The sequence below is a fragment of the Notechis scutatus genome, chromosome 2 (assembly GCF_049901735.1).
Source record: "Notechis scutatus isolate UNSWTSFEM ecotype Mainland chromosome 2, rNotScu1.2, whole genome shotgun sequence".
In the NCBI taxonomy this organism is placed as follows: domain Eukaryota; kingdom Metazoa; phylum Chordata; class Lepidosauria; order Squamata; family Elapidae; genus Notechis; species Notechis scutatus.
The window spans coordinates 117,990,228-118,014,320 of record NC_142010.1 but is presented as its reverse complement, the minus strand read 5'-3'; the positions used below and the strand labels follow the sequence as shown (position 1 = coordinate 118,014,320).

Sequence of the window (24,093 nt, the reverse complement as noted above, 5' to 3'; positions counted from 1 at the left end):
GAGTAACACCAATCACATCTGCCAACCTGCATTGGACTAGCATGGTAGATTATGGTCTATTACTTCCACGTGCCAATACAACCTCAAAAATGGCCCTCATCCCCTGGACATCCTAGGGCAATTACCCAGTACCCATGGCAGCGGGAAAACCTGCCTGAAAGCAGAGGGTGCTAACAATCACTGGGTTAAATCAGACTGCTGCTGGACTTTGGACAAAGGAACGGTCAACATTCGAATAATAAAGATTATAAAGAAAATGCATCTTTCTATCCTGTTTCCGTTCAATCTGTAGCCTGAGCCATCAGTAACACTCGGGATATTTTGTTACAGACAACTGTGCAAATGAAGAACTAGGAGGTTTTCCTTTGATTTGCTCCTGACACCTTTTGAATGTAATGGAAGAAATAGAAGAGAGGGGAAAAGAAAGAACAAGTTAAATTGACAGTTTAGATCTTTATCGGGACACCCAAATTGATTATTCCTTTAGCTTCCCTGGTAGCTTGGAAGAATGCAAGAGTTCTGAAGCGAGTATGGAACAAATACTTTGAATGATAAGCATTTTCCAAACAGTTTGCGTTCGCCATCTTGTTTATGGTCCTCATGACAAAATCAATCCAGCAGGTTCGGGATGGATGGAGTCCTTTTCAGTTTTAGCAAGCAGCACTCTGTTAAGCAATGCTAAATAGGCTAGCTTTCCCATCATTCCCATTTAGAGGAAGGCTCATTTACATTTGTAATTGTAGCCCAGTCTGCAAATGCTTGGGAATCTATGGTTGCTTTTGCATGAATGTGTAAGCAAATAAAATGAATAAAATGTTAGCAGAGGTAAGAGGAAGGACCTTGGCCACCTTATCCCGTGTCTAGATGCAGGCAATTCTGATAAGGATGGAATTCAGTGAGATTCCTCAACAAAGACAGCCTTATGTTCTGATCCCTCATAACCAGCCTTGCTACTCTCCTTGGAGTTGTACAAAAGAAGCCAGCATAACCTGCATCTTTCAGACTCACAGAAATCTGAGTAAGCATAGATAGATAATAGCAATAGCACTTAGACTTATATACCACTTTACAGTGCTTTACAGCCTTCTCTAAGCAGTTTACAGAGTCAGCATCTTGCCCCCAACAATCTGGGTCCTCATTTTACCCACCTCGGAAGGATGGAAGGCTGAGTCAACCTTGAGCCTGGTGAGACTCAAACTGCCAAATTGCAGTCAGCCAGAAGTCAGCAGAAGTAGCCTGCGATGCTGCATTCTAACCACTGCGCCACTGTGACTCTTAATAATGTTCCTTTGCAGTTCAGTTCCTCTAAAGATGCTGGGGCTGGCAACGCTATACAGAGGGTTGCTGCCTAAGTTAAGACTTCAGTTAGTCTTAGTCAGCATCCTCCTATTGTAGTGCCCCTTCTGTATCACAAATGGTATCGATTCTGTTTGGAATATAACTTAATTTCTTCTGTTTAGGCAGCACATTCTATCTTGATTATTAAACTTTAATAATCAAGATAGAAAACTTTAATAATAAAAGTGGGCTTTCCAAGATGCTTTTGGTTTCTCTTGATGGATGTTAATCAAGACAAAATAAATATGGTGCCAGAGTTTACTAGGGTTTGCTCTTGTCAAACTGCAGGTAGCATAGAGGTTTTTCTGTTGTTGAAAATGGAGCATCCTTCCAGGAGTGACTATAATTATGCTGTTCTAAAGGGCTTCATGCATCTGCAGAACCATTCTGGCCTCTTCTCTTTACAGGAATAATTATGTATGATGTTTTTATTCTGTCATTTACCTTCCTGACTTTGACAACAATTGAACGAAAATTTACTCCTGCTGAAACCTCACTTTCTCTGTCTGTAAAATGGGATTTATAAAGCAACTTTTTCTCTCGTGTGAGATGGGTAGCACACAAATAAATGTTCATGAACAAACACTGTGGAGAGGAAGTCTTCTCTTGCAAGACATATTGGTATGGAAAATCTATTTTTAAAAAAGCACATAAAAAGCAAATGCCTGTGCAAATATAAAATGTTGCATAATTCTGGAAGCCAGAGAATAATTATTTTTATTTTTTTAAAAAAATAAAAGAAGCAAAAATCCAAATCCAGAGGTTACAGTGAAAATGTAACAGACCATGACCAAAATACCTGTCTATACTTGTATTTAGTTGTGTTTTTTATATCTTTCTCCAGTTTTATCCTTTGTCGATAGTGTGTTCTGGATTCTTAATTGCTTTTTTTCATGGTGAGCAGCAGAAATCACAAGGGAAAGACTCTAAATGCAACAAATGACTAGAAGAAAAATAATTCTCAGACATGACTTACATTTATTACATCCCACTGTGTTTCTGAAAACAAATCTTTCTTAGTTAGGGTCCTTCAACAAGCTACACAGGAGACTGTTCGACTTTCTCATTATAGAGTTAGTCCATCTTGCTTTATAAAGAAGATACTGAAGTGAGAAGCCCCGAGTAGGACTAGTAAAATCTAGATATGGCAACACAGAACCAGAGGTCTTGGTATTTCTTCACTATTTGCTAGAAGTCACCTGGTTTTTGGTACTTCATGTCCGATAGTACCAATTCAGAGAATGTTCTTCTATAGATCCTCAAATGACCAAAGGGAAGGAATCCTGATTTTCTTTGAAACGTTGCTGAGACATAAATGCAGCCCATTCTCATGGATATTCTCGTGAGAACTTGCTACTAAATTAGCAAATAAGATAATGGCATCTTTCTATTGTTACAGTATCTTCTGGATTGATGGCAGGGAATGGGAATCGGTGACAGGGTGTTTCGGTGGATCTCCTCATTCTTCTGCAGCTGGTTCCAGTCGGAGGGTGGTCGTGAGAGGATGAGTCAAAAACCTGTCCAAGGGGAGCTTCTGGTTTGTCGGCTTCGGCAGCGGCAGGGATTCGCGATCCTGCGCGATCCCTGTTGCGCTAGCCGTCTTGGTGCCTCCGATCCAGATGGGTCTGGAGGCTAAGGTTGCCCCGTAGAGGCAGCCGAAGATAGGAGGGATCCGGACAGGGGGTTGGGGTTTTCGCAGACCCCTTCCCCACCCGGCTTAACCCTCTTTTCTCAAGGCGGTGGAGCGGCGGTCAGCAATGGCCGCCACAAAGAAGCTGACAGCTGGACAAGATTGTGCTGGAGGAAGAAGGAGAAAGTTCTGAAGCGAAAGTTTTTTGGCTGAACTGGGACTATAAGATACAAGTAATATCCTGAAAATCCTGATTTTTTGAAAGATACTTTGTTTCCAGAAGAGATTTACAAGCGGCGAGTGAAAGTGTTTAAAGAGAAAGTTTACTCTCCTTCCACATGGATTTAACAAATGGATATTGAAAATCCTGCTATTTTACAGAAGGTAAAAATTTAAAGCTTTCTGTTATAAGTGGGAAGGGAGAGGACAAAAGGAAAATCTTTATTAAGATTTTGTTGGAGGAGATGCCTGGAAGATTTTGAGATTGGAAGTTAATTGTAATAAGACTTTAAAATACAGATTGGGTTTTTTTTCCCTTGCCAATTGATATTACCCCAGGAAGAAAAAGTGTGAAGAACTTTGTGCTCTGTTTGGATTGTTTGATGACTTTGGGATTTTGGGGAATTGTTTCAAGCTTTGAATTACCTTGGTTGTTTTAAGAAGAAGAAGAAGAGAAAAAAGAAGAAGAAAAGGTTTATAATGGCTTTATCTGTTGATGAACTGAGAGAGGAATATGGTAAAATAAAAAAGAAGGTAAAGACGGTGTGAGAGAAATTTTTCGCTTTTTAGAAATGGCGCTTGCCACTTATCAACAAACACAACAATTAATGGAAGAAGAAGAAGAAGAAGAAGAAGAAGAAGAAGAAGAAGAAGAAGAAGAAGAAGAAGAAGAAGAAGAAGAAGAAGAAGAAGAAGAAGAAGAAGAAGAAGAAGAAGAAGAAGAAGAAGAAGAAGAAGAAGAAGAAGAAGACATCTTTAACGAGTCTACAAAGTTGATTAAGAAAGGAAGGAAAAAGAGAGGAAGGAAAAAGGACATAAGACTTAAAAAAACATCCAAGAAAGAGAAAAATAAGATGCAAAATCAATACAATGTTAGAAAGCAAAAGAAAAGAGAAATACAACAGAGAGGGGAAGCTAAGTGGGGTAAAAAGACCAGATGGGATAAGATAGGAAGGAAGAAGGGGGAAAAAAGCCACAAAGGTATAAAACAAGATGTGAAAAAGAAATCTTTTTTTAGGGATACTGGGTAATGCATAACTTTGTTTCAAAATGTTTCTGCAAGGTACATAAGATAGTATTGTAGTATTTGTATTAGAAATAGAAAATTAGAATTCTATAAGACTTAAGTAAAGATTAAAACATTAAAGGTTTAATAATGATAGATTTTAAGATTGAATAAAATATTAAAAGGAATGTTTAAAATATTTAGTTTAAGTATAGAGGTTAATTGACTATTGTGTGGATGTTTGTATGAACTTATTATTATGGTATTTGTTTTTGCAATAGATAATTGGAATGTTATGAGATTTAATGTTTAATTATATATTTAATTACTTTATGGATTTACTATTTTAGTAAGTAGAATGTACTAAGCAGAATTAGATAGGGAACTAGGTGTTACCTTAAATGTTAATTTAGGGGAGCGATGGAAAGGCATCATACTTCGATTAGTGATTTCAGGAGAAATCTTTTTTTCTAATATGAATGAGATAAATGGATAATTGGAAAAGAATGGACAAAAGATACAAATATAATGATTTAAATTAAGATGAAATAAATAAAATAGAATTAAGAAGAGTGGAAAGCGGGAGAAGTTATAATGAAGATATAGAAGGGTAAATAAGATAGGTAATGGCATATAAGTTGAACATGAATTTAATTGAAGTCCATACAAAGAGAGGTAATCCGGGGCCAAGCTACTTTTTAAAAAGAAGTTTTATGTTTTTGTGTTTTGTGTGTGTATGTTTGATTGAGATTTAATAAAACTTTGGGAGAAAGCGAGAAGAATAATTGTAAACAAGGCAGAGGGAAATATGAATATGATGAGTATAAAATGGATAAATATAGAAGAAATGTAATTGAATAAGAGTAAAGAGAAATAATGAGAAATCTGCTAAAAAATATTTAAGTGGAAATGGGATATATTAGAAGTATATTGTATAAAACAGTGTTTTATCTGCCTTGTAAGAATTTGTAATGGAAAGAGGTTTAATGTCTTTAATGTCTAATGATGCTTTGTTTGTCTTTAAAATTAATAAAGTTTGTTTCAAAAAAAACCAAAAACCTGTCCACAGGTGCCAAGATTCTCACGTCCTGGTTTATTATCTATGAGGCTATTAGGAGAGGTCATCATCAATATACTGAAGATATTCAATTATTCATCTTGACCTCTGGCCAGCCAAACGATGATGTCCAAGCTTTATACTATTGCTGCAGGCTCTGGGAGTCTCTGTGGGGCAGAATAGATTCAAGCTCAGGTCTAGCAAGGCTGGGTTGCTTTGGGTTCCTTGGTCATCTGATTCTGGGGTTCTTTCATAATTTGCAATGCCCCACTCAGGCCTGGTGTGCATGTGGCAGCTGAGTCCATGAATGTCTTTGCACTGGTGCAGTTTGTATGCCAGTTGCATCCTTCCCTGGACTGGGAGGTCCTGTTTTAGTCCCCTTGAGGGTAGAATGTTGCAGTGTACTCTACAGAAAGTGCCCCTGAAAACACCTCAAAGCTGCAGCTGGTCCAGAATACGATGGCATGAGCAATGATAGGCAAACCTCCCTAGCTTTCTCTGGTGCTTCACCTTTCCTCATGTAATGAGTTATGAGAATAACCCTGAGGAAGAAAAGGAAGGGCAACAGCCAGATAAGAGAAATCTGAGCCCAGAGCAGGAATGGAATCAGAGAAAGCATTTCAGGCTGAACCCTCCCTTATTCTCTTTGGGAGAAAGACAAGGAAGGGGAAATATACTCAGAGTTGCAAGATTCTGTCACTGTGACCCTACAATAAAAGATGTTTTGGCATTTGTGACTTTGGCATTCAGGTCAAAAGGCTGACATCTCAGGAATAACAGCCTTCTGGAGAGTCATGTAATCTCCAACCTTTACACTTTAAATGAACCTTAATAACTGAGCTTCTCTTTAAGCCTTGAATTAGTGTGCAATCTTTACGTCAGGGGATGGGGTGGTGTTTTGTCTGGGCACAACATTTCTGCAACAGTTCTTATTTTGCAGTTGCAAGAATCGTTTTAGAATCAGAAGGCCTCAAAATGTGAGCAATAAATAAAGCAACACTTTAGTGTAACAGAATGTACTATAGCACTGATTTCTTAGGGGACATAGTTCCAGGCACAGCAGCATCTTTCTGACTATAAACAAGTAGTGAGCAGTAGGGGTTTTCTTTTAGTCCCTCGATGAAAAAGTAAAGCCTCCAGTAGCACAGCCTGGTCAATTTCTGCATCATTCATCACCAGAGGGAGCCACATGCTAAGAACCAGGATGGCACAGTCTCCCTCCAGCCTTAAAGGACTGCAAGGGATTAAAATCTCTCACAAGAGATGAGATGTTTGGATGTTATTTTTTGCAAAGTCATCTACAAGTCATTGAAAGTAACCCATAGATAAGTATTCCCTAATTACATGCATATATAGAAGACTGTGAAATCATAATAAAGAGAAAACTGTACCCAACCGGGAGCCAGGTGGCCACTTCAGGGCAAACTAATATTTATTTAAGGAGGTGTTTAATGGTTTTAAAATAGAAAAATGTAACATTATTAACTCATGTTCACTTCTCAAGTTTCTTATACCCTTATACACTGCTGACCTCTGATTTATTTTTAGTTAAAAAAGGAAATACAAACTTTTTGTGGGATGTTAGAGTAAGATAAGCACGTGAGCAAGATGTTTTGCTGGTTTCCTTCAGAGCCTTTCAAAACCATATTTTTGCAAGCAATTTATCCATTGAACAATTAGTTTTTCGTTACTTTATTTCTAAGGTCTAGATTCTTCCGTTAGAGACAAGACTTTGGGTTTGTTTATTTGTATCTGGTATTTATTATCTTTACAAAGAACTCAGGATGGCAAACATATCCAACACACCTTCCTTCTCCTATTTTCCCCACTACAATAACCCTGTGAGGTAGGTTGGGCTGAAAGAGAGTGACTGACCCAAGGTCACCCTGTTGTCTTTCATGGCTAGGGTGGGACTAGAACTCATGATCTCCTGGTTTCTAGCCTAGTGCCCTAACCACTAGACCAAACTGGCTCTCACTGATTGTACTCCCAATATTCAGACAGCAAGATTTGAATACATTAAGATGCATCCATTATTGGTACGAGCACAGAGTTCAGTTGTGTGAACAGAGATTGTGATGCTCTTCTCTGCTTCCATGATTGTGCTCTTTTACAAACTTTTCATTGATGTAAATTATTATTTTTTTACTTTGTAATATATCAGATATTTCCTGCTATTGTGGAATTTAAATGAGCCGTGGTGGCGCAGTGGTTAGAATGCAGTATTGCAGGTTAATTCTGCCGATAGTCTGCATTTTGATCCTGACTGGCTCAAAGCTGACTCAGCCTTCCATCCTTCTGAGATCAGTAAAATGAGAACCCAGGTTGTTGGGGGCAATATGCTGACTCTGTAAACCACTTAGAGAGCACTGTAAAGCACTGTAAAACAGTATACAAATCTAAGTGCTATTGCTATTGCTAAACACAGGTAGTCCTCAACTTACAAGAGTTTGTTTGGTGACCATTTTAAGGTACAATGGCACTGAAAAAGTAACTTATGATTGTTTTCACAATTATGACCATTGCAGCATTCCCATGGTCATGTGGCAAGTGACTCATATTTATGACAGTTGCAGTGCCCCCGGGTCACATGATTGATCCCCTTGTGTGACCTTCGGACAAGCAAAGTCAACGAGGAAACCAGATTCACTTAACAACCCTGTTGTTAACTTAACAAGTTCAGTGATTCACTTAACAATGGTGACAAGAAAGATCGTAAAATGGCACAAAACTCACTTAACAACCTTCTGGTGTAGCAACAGACATTTTGAGCTCAATGGTGGTCTTAAATCACAAAAGGGAGAGACAGGCCTGTTCATTCCGCTAGAAAATCTTTCTGTATTAATTCCATAATGTTAAGAACAGTGATAGCGCTGTCTTGTGCAAAGGCATCCTTGAAAAGAAACCAAATATAACCATGTGAAGGCTGTTTCTTCAAATGTACCTGGGATATAATGGCAACTCAACTCTCTGGTTCTGGTCGTTAACAAAGGAGCAAGTGCCGATAGTCATGCTCCAACTATCGGAGCCCACCCATCTTTACTGTATATGATTCCCAGACTGGATTATTTTCTTAGGATGGTATTGTACATTCAATTTTATTGCTGGCTTGCCTTTTGGACCACAGCTACTGATGCTACATGAAATTTATTATTTATGGCTTTTGATTTTATCGTGATGTAAACCACCTTGGAAATCAAAGAAAAGGCAAAGTAATGATATTCTAAAAGCATACATCACACTGGAATCCTTTGGAGCTCAAGTGAGCTAGCATGTTATTTTGGGATGATTAGATACCCACGAGCAACACTGCTGGAGATGCCATGGTAGGATATCAATCTTAAAATCAACAAAGGAAGAAAATAAAAGGTTGAACCATATAACAGGAAAAAGAAGAATAAAGGCAGGAAGATTCAACAAATTTTCCTTATATTGCTAAAAACTCATTGCAGAAACTATTTTTTTCAGGTTTTATCAGACTCTTTTAAGGTATGCAGAATGACCCCATTGTTTGAGTCAACTGGATAGTTTCACAAAAATATACTTTTCATCTGTTGTTTGGGAATGCAACCATATGAATATCAACCTGATTTGTGATGCAGGACAAAGAGGAAAATATCAAGGAAACACTAAGGCAGTGATAATTCACTAATATTGTAAGTGGATTGAGTGTTGGAAGAAAACACAAAAATGAGTTATGCATTCAAAAATAAAGATACATTTTAGAACTTGAAATTTGTTCTTGTAGGGAAATCCAAAACTTGCCACTACCATCCTATATTGTGAGAAAATCTGGTCATGGAATCGTTTATGGTGGATTGGTAGTGCAGTGGTTAGAATGCAATATTGCAAGCTAATTCTGCCAACTGCCAGCAGTTCAATCCTGACTGGTTCAAGTTGACTTAGCCTTCCATCCTTCCGAGATTGGTATAATGAGGACCCAGATTGTCGAGGGGGGGGCAATATGCTGATATTTGTAAATCACTCAGAGAGTGCTGTAAAGCATTATGGAGCAGCATATAAGTCTGTTATTGCTACTATCAGATCCTGGTCCTGAAACCCAAACTTTGTTACAGCAATAATCATCTTCAGAAAGCATCATATGTGATTAAATAAATTTGGGAGCAAAAAAGCTTTCTCCAGAAAACAGATTTAAAAACATTCAGCCCACTTTCTTCATGCAAATAGTAACAGTACTGCTTAAAATACTATGATATACAACATGGGCACTGTCGGGTCCTTGTTGCTCTCTGAGCTTGGTTGTTTTCTGCCAGATGCTTCATTACCAAACTAGGTAACATCAAGTCAACAAGGAGAACCTCCTATGATGATCCCTGCAGGATGCAGAATTGCATCTCAATGGATCAGCACGAAAATTCAATAAAGGGGCTTGACTTCATGAATGACAACTGCTTTCCAAAGGAAATCAGATTCCTTGATCCATAAGAATTGTTGGAATTCTATCCTGGTCTAATCCTCCATTTTGATTAGTTGTATACATAGAGGCCACAACAGAGCACCAGTCCCAATTATGCATACTGATCTTTTCTATACAGTTTCTATTGGTTGCTGCATATGGCATATCTCTATTTTTGTTTTCAGGCACCAGGGAGAAGGTAGATTATCTCATTCTTCATTTGATCCTGAAAATGCCCCTCCAAATAACACTCTTCTCATCCCAAGTATCACTTACATGACAAAAAAGGGCTCAGAATTGCAGCCCTCTTCACTATTTCCTATTCTCATTGTCTCTCCTCTTGCATGATACCAAACTTTATGGCTCTGACTACAGAATAACTTCTTGGAGATAAATGGAGAGGTCTTCATGGGGTTTGGTGTCATTGTGCCTCTGTGATCCTGGACCTGGGGCATCAATAGGCGTTGGATTGCTGAGCTGATTTTCTTCCAACTCTGGGTAGTGCAGTTTAAAACTGCAACATTCCCTTTTCGAGCTCTGCGGGGTTTCAGGTAGTTGCTTTCCTACCAGTGGGAACCTCTGTCATTCCCTGCCTCTCAATCCTGTGGCTTTCTCTTTTTTCTATCCTGTATCTGTTTGTTCTCCTTGAGCTTCTGGGCAGCCTTGTAATTAGTGACTTGGCTTCTTTCTTACTTTTCTACTGCAGAAGCCAAGGAAACATCAGGTAGGGACAGGGCAAGAGTACCAGCTGGAGGCTGATTTGGTCACTTCCTCATTGGCCAACTAGAGGAAGTGGTAGTCAGTTCATCTTGTGCTGCACAGAGGACATATGTGGGCTGTTGGACTGCTAGAGAGTTTGAGAAATGTTTGATAACAACCCTACCAGCACCATATATTATAGTACCATCTCCTCCTTTCCTTTAAATCTGTCCACATCAGGGCACCTAAGGATTATTTGCACACTAGGAACAGGCTTTGATCACAGTCATGATTTCCATTGACTTTTTTTGACCCTGTATCTCCTGCCTGGAGGCCTTGTCCTTGAGGTAACCAGTTGCGTTATATTATCTCAAAAATCATCAGAGTTCTGTACCACTGTGGTTTGAGTTAGATGTGAGAATAAAAAAAAAGATGGGAAACAAGATTTAGAGGCTCACACTGATTTTAGAGACTAGATCTGGGATTTAAGATAAGTATAAATGGAGTCTTGCTGTATTTTGTCCATAAAGAAGGGGAGATTGGAGCCTGGAATATTAAGATAATGGCTGTGACTTAGCACAGCATAAGAAAAGAAAGAAAATGTACTTCTGTACCCATTAATCTCATTTTCTGTGGTAGTGCTGTAATATGCAAAGTCACTCTGAAAAGCACTTTTGGACCGAAGACCAAAGATGGGCAAGTTCCAAAGAGTTCAACAGGCCTCCTAGCTTGATAGCTTGGTGCCGAATAAGAACTATCTGTCTATCTGCTTCTGGCTGATGGTTACTGCCTGAGCATTATTAGCATTGATTCTCAATGGTGGTTGCATTAAGCTGGTCTGATGCTCAATGTATCAAATGGGAAGTCATTTCAATCTTCCAGTTTGCTAATTACTACCCTGTCAATGGGCCAGCGAGGAGGGCCTATATGGTAAAATGATTGCATTAATTTTTGTACACTCCTTCCAAAGAATCAGCCGAAGTATAAAGGTCTCTGTGACCAAGTCACAAAGCCACTTTTGTTCTGGCAGTCAGTGCTGCCATATCCCAGCTCTTATCATCAAGTGAATACGCTATTCATAATTCATGAAACACCTCAGAAGATTACATCACCCTTCTGACACATACCATATATATCACATCCTGTTGTGCAAGCCATTGATCCCTACCTCAACATCTAAAGCAGCAGAGAAAGATTTCAAGTCCCATAGTACTACCGATCCCCAAATCTTAAGTACAGATTTCAGCAGGAGTCCAAAACAAGTTTCAGAACTGTTTTCTGGACATTTATATTACAAAGGAGGAAACCCATTTTCTATATTACAACACAAAGGTTACAGCCATTGAATATTTGCACAGAGTGTCAAAATTGGAACAAAGGCAATATTCATTATAAACATTTTGGAAAAAAAAAAAGAGTCTTGTGCATCTCCAAATACCTCCTGAAAAATAGAAGAACAGAAATATGGTGGGAAGAATATACCCAGATCCTGGAGCTTTGGTGCCCTGTTATTTGAATAACATGGCAACAATTTCCCAATTCCATTTTTTGTTAATAAGCCGACTCCCAAAGCAAAGAGCAACCCCCTCCTTTCATCTTGCTGCGCTGGGTTTAGAAGTGTATTAGACACTCACGATGTAGAGTTCTAACACAAACAGGCTGTGGGTACTAAATTGTTTTTCAAGTGCTAACGTGGCCTAGGAAGTGTTAAAAGGAATGCCATTTCTTTTAAACCAAGTAACAAGATTAGAAGGTCCATCCCTCCCATGCTGTTTGTACATAAGAGGAAAGAGAGCACTCACCTCCCTGTTTACTTCTGTCAAGATAGATTGAAACCCTTCGGGCCAGACCTGTGAGAAGACAGGGATTAAGGGGTTGATGCTAAGGGTAAGTTGATCAGCCAAAGCAAAACAAATCTTTAAAAGGAGTCGAAAACACAACCCAAAAGGAACAGAAAAGAACAGAGTTAGAGAGAAGCGGTAGCAAAAGCTTCTATTCAGGAAAGGAAGGAAGACGAGCAATTTGACTCAAGCAGCCATCCTAGGAAGCCATTAATCACAGGAAAGGGGGGAAAAAAGAAGGTATTTTGGGGGGTGGGGGATTGTAGTCATGCTCCCAACTGATCTGACATCGTCTTCTCTAATCATAGCCAATTTCTGGATCAGACTGAAAGGTGTCTTAGGTTCAAAGGAGCATGAGAAATGAAAATATTGTTTGAGTGACTCTATAGCAGAAACCAACCCCAAAACGTGAAGGGAACCAAACAGAAAACAGCAAGCATACCTTCTTCAGGCTTCACTTTTTGAGCCACCAGCTCAGCTGCAGAGTCATATAATAGGCATCAGCAAAGCATACTTCAGTGATTTGCTAATGGGCACTCAAGATTAGGAGAGGCAGCACAATTTATAGAAGCACTGCTCAAACAACTGCCTAAGTAGAGAAATTAGTCCTACAAGGGGATATGTCTGAAGTAAAAAAATAAAAAACAAAAACAAACCCTGGATGTTGAGTAGAGATGGAAGGTAATGGCTGCAGACAGAGGTTGAAAAATTGAATTTTAGATATTTATTGAGAATAGCTTGGCCATAGAAATCTATTTAATTCAGGAAGAGAATTTCCTGCTCTTTTTAGGGCAAGCCTTTTCATTCCTGGAAGGAATTGAAGCAGCTGGAAGCACATTATAGGGTTAGTGATGGTCATTTTCCCCATTGCAAAGCTTCCCTATGACAGTTCAACAGCAGTCCAAGCCTTGTGCAGCTTGTCAGGGTAGTTGGACTGCTGATCTGACCTAGGAAAGAACAACACTTAAGGTCTGTTCCTCCTGCCTTTCCAAAATCCATTTAGTATCAACAAAACACCATTTTGTTGATGCTGTAAGAAGTGGGCAAGTCGCCCCTTTAGATGCGATGCTTATTAATAAACCTTTAAATGTCCTCTTTGTCAAATAAGCTGTATAATTCTTGTGAGATCTGACATATCAATTACACAAATCAACTTTGGCCTTTTCAAATTGCAACTGAAATCCTAACAACTCAGCTGGCCTCTACTTGCAATTTTACTGAAGGAAAACCTGAATTTAACTCTATCTGCTTTTATATCTGATTCTCCATTTTAACAAGTGCTATGAAATAATTAAGCTGATTTATTATTTATGCAGTTTATGCTTCATAAATATAGTTATTACTAAGGTCTATCAAATGCCAGAGGAGCTTAGATAGTGCAGTGGGTTATACAGAGGATTAGCTATAAAGTCTATTGATCCTGAGCCTGTAAAACTGATTCAAATTTCAGGGACCATATGCTCATAGTATAGAAAAAGATATCAAGATATGATTTCCAGAGCTTCTCGAAGGAAAAAAATAAATTATTCCTGTGACATTTTTTATATCACAACTCTCATTTTGTCAGACTGTACATTACACGGAAGAAAAACCAACAACCGTACAGAAGAGTGTGAAGAGTCTAATCAAATGGAAATGCTTTGGCACTGTGGTCTTCTGACAGGTTTCTCACTTTAGTCTAAAGCTCTGGTCTTCTGACAGGTTTCTCACTTTAGTCTAAAGCTCTGGATTTCTTGTTGTCTCCCATCCAAATCAAGGCAGTTCTTGATTTACAATGGCAAGTGGTACGGAATTTCCATCACTAAGCAATGTGGGCATTAACTAAACTCCATGGTCATTAGGTGAGGCAACTTCCTGTTGGCTCCTGGCAACCAAATCATTAGGGAAATCAGCAGGAAGTTGCAAGTCCCAGGCAGCTCTCAAGTGGCTGCTGCCAGGTGGGGCAGGGCATGAGGACCTGCGAGGGTGTGAGAGAAGCATGGCAAGGATTTGGAAGGATGTGTGAAGGTGCACAAGGGTGTGTAAGGAGTGTGGCAAGGGGAGGATGGGTGGGGGTGCAAAGGAGGTGCAGGGAAGCTCTGGGAGGGTGTGCAAGTATGTGTAAGAGAGATGCAGCGAGACTCAGAGAGAGGCACAAGGGTGAGTAGGGGATGAGGGAAGTGCAGTGAGGCTGGGGAGGTTGTGTGAAGGTGACATGCTCAGAGAGAGTGCATGAGAGTGTTTGAGGAAGGCATGGTGAAGCTTAGGGAAGGTATACAAGTGGCGAGACTTGGAGACAGTATGCAGGGGTGCCCAAATGGCTGGTGTGGTGCAAGCATAGAGGGGCTGGGTAGAGGAAACTTACCCCAGAACTTTGTGATCTTCCCTCCTGGCTTTCCCATTGACTTTCTGGGAAAGCTGCTGAGAAGACCACAAATGGTGATCATATATGATCATAAGACGCTGCAACCAGTTGTAAGTGCAAGTTGGTTGCCACACACCCAGATCATGATCACATGACCATGGGGTTGCTGGGACAGCCAGAACTCTGAGGACTGGTCATAACCACAATTTGTTCAGCGCCATCACGACTTCAAATAGTTGCTAAACGAATCATCATAAGTCAAGAACTACCTGTGTTAATAAGATCTAATTAGGAACTTTTTTGAGACGAGTTCTAGTCATTTGCTTTGGCTTCATTGCTCCGTTGAAAATACTGAATTAGAGCAGTCAAGAATTTATTTTAAGACATGATGTGTACATACAATTTATGGTGGTGTTCGCATTTATTTCTCAATGCTTTTATTACAACCCGAGTTAGTTTTAAGCTGAATTGATCAGTTCAAGATTAAACTGGAGTTAGTTCATAACGTATTGTATAGAGACCCTGAGCAGCCCCTCCTTCTTCATTGCATTTAGGGGATCCTTTCTTTCAGTGTCATATTATGGTGGGATGTTTTACATAAATCAAAACACTAGATGATAAGCAATTCCAATTTGCTCTTATTCTTCTTCTATGTAGGACAATTGCATTCATCTGATAAATCCAAATAAGCCGGGCAAGGGCACATTTATTTTTTGTTAAAAGTAGAGGGGATCTATTTGTCTCTGTGTTATGAGGTTAGTATAGAACTAAAATCCTTTGGACTCCTCTTATATTTTTCCAGAACAAAAGAATTGCACTATATTATAATGTTGCTTTCCTTCCAGCTGATTCACCACAAATGAGGAAAAGTGCACAAGAAGGTCATTAAAGAAAGGGCACTCCCCTAAGAGTGTCATCTGCTCTTGTTGTTCCCTCAAATCCCTTGTGAGGTCAGTGACCTATTTTTCATCAAGCAACTCACTCATCAAATAAGGAGGGTAGAACCAAGATGAAGGAAAGCAAAAGCAGGGGCTGTTGGAATAATTTCACTGGCCACATACGAAGGAAGTGCAACTAAACATTGGGGCCACAAGCCTATTACGATCCACAACAGAAGCAGCATTCTTTCAAGAACAGGTAGTCCTCGAGTTACAACCATTTGCTTAGTGACAGCACTGAAAAAAGTGATTGCGGCCATTTCACGGCTCTTGTAGCATCATGTTAGGTGCTTGACAGCTGGCATGTATCAATGACAGTTGTACTGTCCCAGTGTCATGTGATCACATAACCTTCCCAGCTGGCTTCTGACTAGCAGTCAACGGGGGAAGCCAGATTTGCTTAACGGCCACAGGATTCACTTAATAACTGCACCGATTCGCTTGGCAACTGTGGTAAAAAGATAATGAGGCACAACTCACTTAACTGCTGCCTCGCTTAGGAATAGAAATTTTGGGCTCAATTGTGGTCGTAAGTCGAGGACTACCTACCTTATCTCATTTCTGTAGAGGGCTAATTTAATCCGTTTTGCTTCTTGGTACTGATTAGATTTTGCTTTACCTAGCCCAGGGATTCCCAACCTCTGGTTTGTGGTCTGGCACCGGATCATGGCATGCCAAAACAGGGCTGCGCAAACAAGTGAAGCCCCATCCGTGGGATGCAGGCAGCACATGAAACCACATACCCTGCAGTTCACTGAAAAACTTCTCTCCACGGTACCGGTCCCTGGTGCCCAAAAAGTTGGGGGCCACTGACCTAGCCCATTCATTTCCCCCATAGCAGCAAGAGTTGAAACAGAAGATAAATGATTTTTTTCGTAAAAGCATAACCCCCCTAGAGCTTTTATTCATCTGAACGTGTTGCATTTGTTAGGAAGCCATGAGATGGGGCAGGGGGGTGGTCAGACATGACAAACCATGTAATTATTGTGTGCCCTCTCTTAATTGGTGCTAGGGGAAATGAGATGGTCAAAGGAAAATAAGAACCTTTTTATCCCAGATTATCAGGGGATTCAATGCTTTTATTTTTGGGAGCAAATTCTTGAGGAATCAATTGTTGATAAAATAAAGTTAACTACTGCTAACTTACTGGATTCATGACTATATTTGATGCCAACAGGTTGATTGGTTTCTATTACACTTAACTCAATATAATATGTATGCATTTTCTCTGGAATAAAGCCGAAACATTTTGTGATATGATGGTGTCACACTACACAACTGTCATCTGATCAGTATTTTCTTGTCTCTTATTAATGAACTGCAGAAGCAGACACAAGCAAAGTCCAAAGATACAACTAAATTTGACTGCATTGGCCCCCAATCTTTATGCTGGAGCCCCAGGATTAAAATAACATCTGCTTATGCATATTTACTGAACTGTATCAAAGGAATATGATTTCCCTTTGGCCTTGGACTATTTTTAATGCGGTAACTCATAAGCATAAGAAGGAACTCTTTAAGTGGTTGTTAATATTTAAAGTCAATTTCTGAAAACGGCACTTTCTGTCAGATCCGTTATCCAAAAGATAGTTCAGATTCTGATTTTATTTAGCTAATTGACTACTAACATTAGAACTGAAAATATTATACAAGCAGTATACTCCATATTGCCCCTTACAATTATAGTATCTGCACCTTCTTAAAAGGAACTACACAGACTAAAAAACAGTATATTTCTGACATCTCAGAAGATAGTATTTCTTCATGTAAGATCCCACACTTTTCAGTGTTTTAAAATAATGGTGAACATGGTTTGCATATTTTTATAGGATTGGACTATCAGTTTTAAACATTGCAAAATCAGTTTCTGTTACACCTTAACTCTTCTAGAGCAAAACATGTCTTATAGTAGCTCCCCGTTTTGCACCCTCCAAATACATGGGACTTTATCTCTTATAAACTTGTAGCCAGGATGCTCTAGGGCAGGGCTCTCCAACCTTGGCAACTTTAAGACTTGTGGACTTCAACTCCCAGAGTTCCTCAGCCAGCTTTGCTCTGCGAGGAGTTAAAGTCCACAAGTCTTAAAGTTGCCAAGGTTGGAGAGCCCTGCTCTAGGGCAGCTACTGAAGGCTGGTTTTTGTGTTTGTGTGTGTGTTTCTGTCTCTATCACTAGATAAATTTGTACTATACTGTGATTAGTCTTTCTATTTAAGAGTGACCCAGGCAACTAACAAAATCATTTCCTCCTGCATTTTAACTGTATATTCCTTTAATGGTTTGGTGATTGCCTTTTTTTTTTTTTACTTAGTTTAAATTTTTAAATAAACTGCACAAGAATAAACTGAATTTGCAGGAACTGTTCTTTTGGCAGTGTCAAACACTGCTAATAAAATTAGCTGAAATGTACAGTAACTGAATGCGTGGGCATTATATAGATGCCTTAGACAAGATACAACTTATTATTTATTTAATGATCATTTCAGAGATGGGAAGATGCTAAAAGATCAGCAAGATCTGAGCCTAGAACTCTTCTGTTTACAACACAATGCACAATGCAATCTTTGCTTGGCTACTGACAAATAGCCTTTTAAATGGAGCATTTTTTGCCAGATGCCTAAAATGTGCCTTCTAGGACTCCATGTTCTGCAAAAACGGAGAGGCATGTTATAGAAAGCTGGGTTTACCGCAAACGGACCTCTGCTTTCCGACTGTTTGAGCAATTCAGGATTTGTATGGTAAAAGCCAAGAATTGATTGTTAGTGTTTTTTTTAGATCTAAGTGAGATATTTTATGTGGATTTCTATCAGTAGCTTGAATCACATTATGCAGGAAAAGCAGGGCAGTGTGAGGGAAGGTGACATTAAAGAAAAATATGTAGATGTTACTTCTGTAAGTGTTCAAACCATAAAGTTCAAAGGGCATAGTTGTTTTATATTGACATGTCAAATCATTACTGATTACTGGCTGTGTTAGCGCAAATATGTTAAGAGGTTAGCAAAGTAGTAGTATAGCAACAGGAGAATTTCAAAGATGTAATCTTTTTGCAAAGATCCTTAGGGCAGAGATGTATCAGCTCAGAAATAGGAACTGTCAGTGCCTTAATGAATCCTCGTGTCTTGGAAGCAGAGCAAACACCTTTCTATTAAGATATTTGAGATAGGCTTGTGTGTGTGTGTGTGTGTGTGTGTGTGTGTGAACCTGTCTCCATCAAATATGTATAGTGACAAGTCTCTTGTTGACATCTAGCTTCGCCAGAGCCCTTACCATGCTGGGACCATTTATGCTACTTGTAAAAGACCCTGATTGTGACTTTTCCTATTTTCTTCTCCTTCCCTTTCCCCCCCACGTAATGGCAGGAAAGACTGAAGCGGTACTCTGTGTGCTGAAGTCAAAGCGGGCTAAGCAAAGTGATATGGGAAGCATGCAAAGCTGGGTCGAGGAAGAATCAGCAAATAAACAGAACAGCAGCAAGAGGTGAGGTTCTGGATAAACCCCAAATTGGAAGGAGATAACCAACTTGCTGTGAGAAGTTCAAGAAGGGCAGTGCTCAGTGCAGCTCTCTATGACTCTTTCTCAAGAAGCAAAAAGTTAGACCTGACCTCCACTGATAGGAAAACCAGTATAGTGCAGGAGGAGGGAACACAACTTTAGTCCTGATTCACGTTACTAAACCCTCTCTATCTATTCCACAAGTAGCATCTTTAGGCCTGTGTTTATAATTTTCTGAAACTATGGCTGGGAAGAAATCTCTTAACATGTCAGTTCATGGCAGCCAAAAGTCTAATTACAAGATACTACTGAAAGCAGAAGCAAAGAAGACAGCTCCAGATTACCCAGCCTCACTTCAGACCAAGACTAATTATTGTTATATTTCACATTCAGAAAAGAGTGTTATGGTCATACTTACCACGGGTTGTAGGTAGCATGTCTGACAAACCCTGCCAGGCTGTTACCATCTCTGGATTCTTCTCCAGGTCAGCAAAGTTCTTCCACACTCTTATAGCACCATCATCTTGAAGACACGACAAAAAAAACAAACATACACAGCAATCTAAAAAGAGTGGTTTTGGGACATAGAGCAAACAACCCTATCTTAGCACAGAACATTTTATTTTAGATTTGTGGATTTAAATAAAAGAGGCATACCATTTTCAAAAGCTTTAGTGATGATACCAGGTATAGCACTATGGAGATTAAACTTTTCATCATGGTCAATTTCCTAAGAAAAACTTTCCTAAAAATTAGAGCTGATGTATAAGACACTGTAAATAATATAGACTCACATATTAAGAATCAGACAAAGCATAACGTATTGTTTTTCATCAGATTTCCAATTGTATAAATCACTCTGAGCTCATACTATTTGTGGTATCTTATTCACTCGATTGTTTGCTACATCTTGTTATCCAATAAGCATTTTCTACTGTGTTTAAGATATAACTCTAGCCCCAATACTTTTATTTATTTAAGATATAACTCTAGCCCCAATACTTTTTATTAAGCCTCTCTATACTATATTATGATGCCGAATTTTAGAAGTTTAGTCAGTCTGGGATAGTAATAGACAACCATATCCAATTTTCTGAGACTACATTGCTGAAATTCATCTCCAAAAATGGCTGAATTTTAGCAACATGATTGCAGGTTGTTGTTTAGGGCTACAAGGTTTGATTAAAGTAGGGATAGTAATTATTTGTCTTCTAGGAAACCACCCATTCCTATTTTTACCTTAACCTCTTCTAAAATTGTTTTCATCTCTGCATTGTCCAGTAATGTTTCCTGAATGACACTTCATTGTGGCCATTCAAAAAACAGAGAGGTTTCACCTTCCATACACACCTCCATTATGAAATTGGAAAAACATGGCTCATGAGAATAGGTTTTCTGTGGGTGTATATTTAGCTGACTGATGGTCTTGTAAACCTAGGTAGGTCATATTTAATAACTGGGGTGTCAAACTCAATTTCAATAAGGGCCACATCAGGATTGTCTTTGATCTTGGGGTGGGGGGGCATGGCCAGGGGTGTGTGGCCCGCTCGACATCACTCATGTTGGGGGTGCCTGTGGCGGCCTGAGTGCTCTGCCAGCGAAAATGGGGTCCCGAGCTCTGTTTTCGGCTGAAACAGCCTTCTGAAACCCACTGCCAGCAAAAATGGGGCTCAAGAGGACTGCCTGCAGCCCTCCCGAGCTCCATTTTCACTGGCAGAGGCACTGCGGGCTGCTCCTTCGCTGTTTCTAGGGAGGCCCTGTGGGCCAGATCTAAGCACCCCACAGGCCAGATCTGGCCCATGGGCCTTGAGTTTGACACCCCTGCTTTATAAGGTCATTGCTTTTAGAAGAACTTTGCAATTATCTTAGATATAGACTTGGGCAGAAGAAGCCCATGAAAGCAGGGGAGGGAATAAAGGGGTAAATGAGTCCTTTCTAAATCTTGGCTAGCTGATAGTGCCTATTTGGGCAGGGGAAGAGGGAGATCTACTGGGTTTTTTTTTTAGCCTGGAAGAGCTGCATGTTTTGGACCCCTACTTATACCCAAATGTATCTGAACTATATGGAGGGGATTAGTAAGGTCAGCTATCAAAAAGCATATTTAAGAGGGTTCTGGATCCAGAAGTGGCCACGTTTCTTTCCAAGAACAGCATAATGCTATCAGGAACCCCTGTGATAAAAATCAACATCTAGGTTCTTCATACAGCACACCTGGAACTACCCAGAGTATCTCTACCCTATTGGAAACATTCTTAGATTATTATCTAAGGAAAGATGAAGATTGCCTGCATTGAAGATGAAGAACTAAAAACCAGGCGCTTAATCATTTTCAAAAGAGCTTCACATTGCAAATCTTTAAATGGATAACTTAAAAAAATACAATTTCCCCTTAATTGAATATAATCTATTTTCTAGGACTGGCAATACTCTTTCATTTATATATCTAAGTCCCCACAGCAATCATAGGAATACCTGTGCCTTGCTTATGCTATGTAATCATGCTCTTAATAGAAATAAGGGCTATGAGAAGGATATGCTTAGGTAATACGGTGTTTCTCATAAAATAAGGCCGGGTCTTATATTTTTTTGAGCCCCGAAAAAATGGCTAGGCCGCTTTTGGGTGACTTAATTCCCCCTTGCATCCTCATCTAGAGTGCCCGCGGCAGCCTCGCCACCAGCCGCTCCTAACGGGTGATCATGGCGAAGCGCAGAGCTCCCTACTCCCACCAAACACCTTTGCTGCAGACCCAACACCTTTGGCACCTGCCGCTGTTGCTTTCCCTTCTGCCCATTCCGCCGCCACGTTTGGAGCTGCCGCTTCCGTGTTTGGAGTGCCACTGCCATTTGGAGTGCCGCCACCATTTGGAGCACCGCCGTCATGTTTGGAGCTGCCACTTCCGCATTTGGAGCTGCCGCCGTGTTTGGAGTGGCGGCGGCGCTCCAAATGGCGGTGGTGCTCCAAACAGCAGCAGTGCTCCAAACGCAGAAGTGGCAGCTCCAAATGCGGCGGCACCTCCAAATGTGGACATGGCAACTCCAAACAGCGGCAGTGCTCCAAACGCGGTGGCAGCTCCAAATGCGGAAGCAGCAGCTCCAAACAGCAGCAGTGCTCCAAACAGCGGCAGCACTCCAAACGTGGAAGCGGCAGCTCCAAACACAGCGGCAGCTCCAAACACAGCGGCAGCTCCAAATGCAGAAGCGGTAGCTCCAAATGCAGCGGCAGCTCCAAATGCAGAAGCGGCAGCTCCAAATGCAGAAGCGGCAGCTCCAAACGGCAGCGGTGCTCCAAACAGCAGTGGTGCTCCAAACGTGGAAGTGGCAGCTCCAAACGCGGTGGCGGCATGAGCAGAAGGGAAATCAACAGCGACGGGCGCTGAAGGTCTTGGGTCTGCCGCAAAGGTGCTTGGCAGGAGTAGGGAGCTCTCCGCGCTCTGCCATGATTGCCCATTAGGAGCAGCTGGTGGCGAGGAATTGCTGCCCGCGGGGCTCTCCTAACGGCAAGTCCTTTTCCCCATTTTGCATGTTTTAAAATAGGCCTAAATTTGGGGGGAGGGGCTTAATTTGATTTTATGCCTAGAAAACATGCTGGCTCTTCCTATTGGGGGAGGTCGTATTGTTGGAGAAACACGGTATCTACCCTGTAAATAATGTGTTCATAATAATAATGCTGTTTCGGGAGGTTAAGATGAAGGAGATTGCTGTATAATGAAATATTCCTGGAGATATTTTTCTTTAAAACTAGAAAAGCTTATTTTTCTGGCTAACCTACCCTGAAGTCTTGTACAACCTCTTCTAGTCTGGATGACCCATCTGGTCTTTGAATAGCTGTCAAGGGATGCATTGTAAAAAGTGGCAGGAGGGCTATTTTCTGATTTAGAGTATAATTAAATATAATCAAAAGAATTATTTTCTAGACATATATTTAATAATTATCCCCTTCTTTCACATTACAAATTACAATCTGGTTAAAAAAAACCTTTTGTTGGTCTTCAACAGCTGCACCCAAGGGGTGGATGTGGGTTTCAGGCTTCAGGTAATTCACATTAGTCCCAGAGGGGGAAAGTTCTGGAACTGCCATACCAACAGAAAGTATGAGGCAAGGTATGACATGATGTGAATTCCTGCAATTACTGTCAGGAGGATGATTATGGAAGAGAATCTAATATAGACCTTCTCCTGCCTACTTTCAACATGTTTTACATACTTGAGAAGAAATGAGGATAGGTGAAGAAAATAGTAAAACACTCATTGGATCGTTTTTACATGATTACTAGTTTGCTGTGTGACAACAGCTTGGGGGATGACTCAAAAGTTGGCTAGCAGAATGTGTTGAAACAAATAAACAGAGAGATATTGTGTCTAAGACTGAATGAATCAGTAAGATGATGAGGCAGATAAAACTTTTGATTCTTCTTAGTTCTATTATCTGCTTTTACATAAAAATAATATACCAACCTGTAGCAGTCAGGAGTAGAGAACAGTCTTGTCCATTCAGATATTCCATGGCAGTGATCCTAGTGTAACGTGGGTTTCCATTGTGAAAATAGTCCAACTTTTCCCCTTTTTCCCAATCCCAAAAACTGGGAAAAGGGAAAAAAAGCAAGAACAAATTAAATTAAATATAGTGGAATCCATTAATCAACCTGGCTTTACAAATCCAGGATATCATTCTATCGAATGGCTGCAAATCAAATAGCTTGCTCCTCCCCCCCAAGTGCTTAATATTTTTGATTAATATGTTTTCATTGTATTTTCAGCTTTTGCAGAAAGAATAATAAATTTGAAACTCTGTATAGAAAATCTATACAGCCAAGATTATACTGTAGTTTTATAAGGCTTTCCCTCAGGAGCAAGAAGGCACCAGATCAAATAAGATTGTATGACTTTAAAATCAGTATTTTTACCAGATGCTATCTTTGTCAGCCACGGCTGTGCATGGGGTGAATGGGTGAAACTTGACTACGGAAGGCATGCCGGGGTTCCTGTTCAGAAAGATTTGATCATCTAGTCTTGAAATACCTAAAAAGTATTTCAGAAAGAATATTAGCATCAGTCTCTTATAAACTAATTGGGCATTGTTTACTGTTTTGCAAAAAACAAAAACAAAAAACAACC

General features: G+C 40.0%; 1 protein-coding gene across 3 annotated transcripts in view; it reads right to left on the bottom strand.

Annotated features, from left to right (window-relative positions):
- Positions 1–24,093, bottom strand: part of RPTOR (regulatory associated protein of MTOR complex 1) — a 409,502-nt gene that overhangs the window by 28,338 nt on the left and 357,071 nt on the right. For 2 of the 3 annotated variants that reach the window (XM_026667262.2, XM_087955978.1), the window contains 4 exons: positions 23,883–23,997; positions 23,434–23,558; positions 19,397–19,501; positions 12,169–12,216 (listed from right to left, as the gene is read on the bottom strand). In XM_026667262.2, coding sequence (XP_026523047.1) covers positions 12,169–12,216; positions 19,397–19,501; positions 23,434–23,558; positions 23,883–23,997 — 393 coding nt within the window. The remainder of the gene's footprint in view (positions 1–12,168; positions 12,217–19,396; positions 19,502–23,433; positions 23,559–23,882; positions 23,998–24,093) is intronic. The other variant, XM_026667263.2, reaches the window with a different exon arrangement.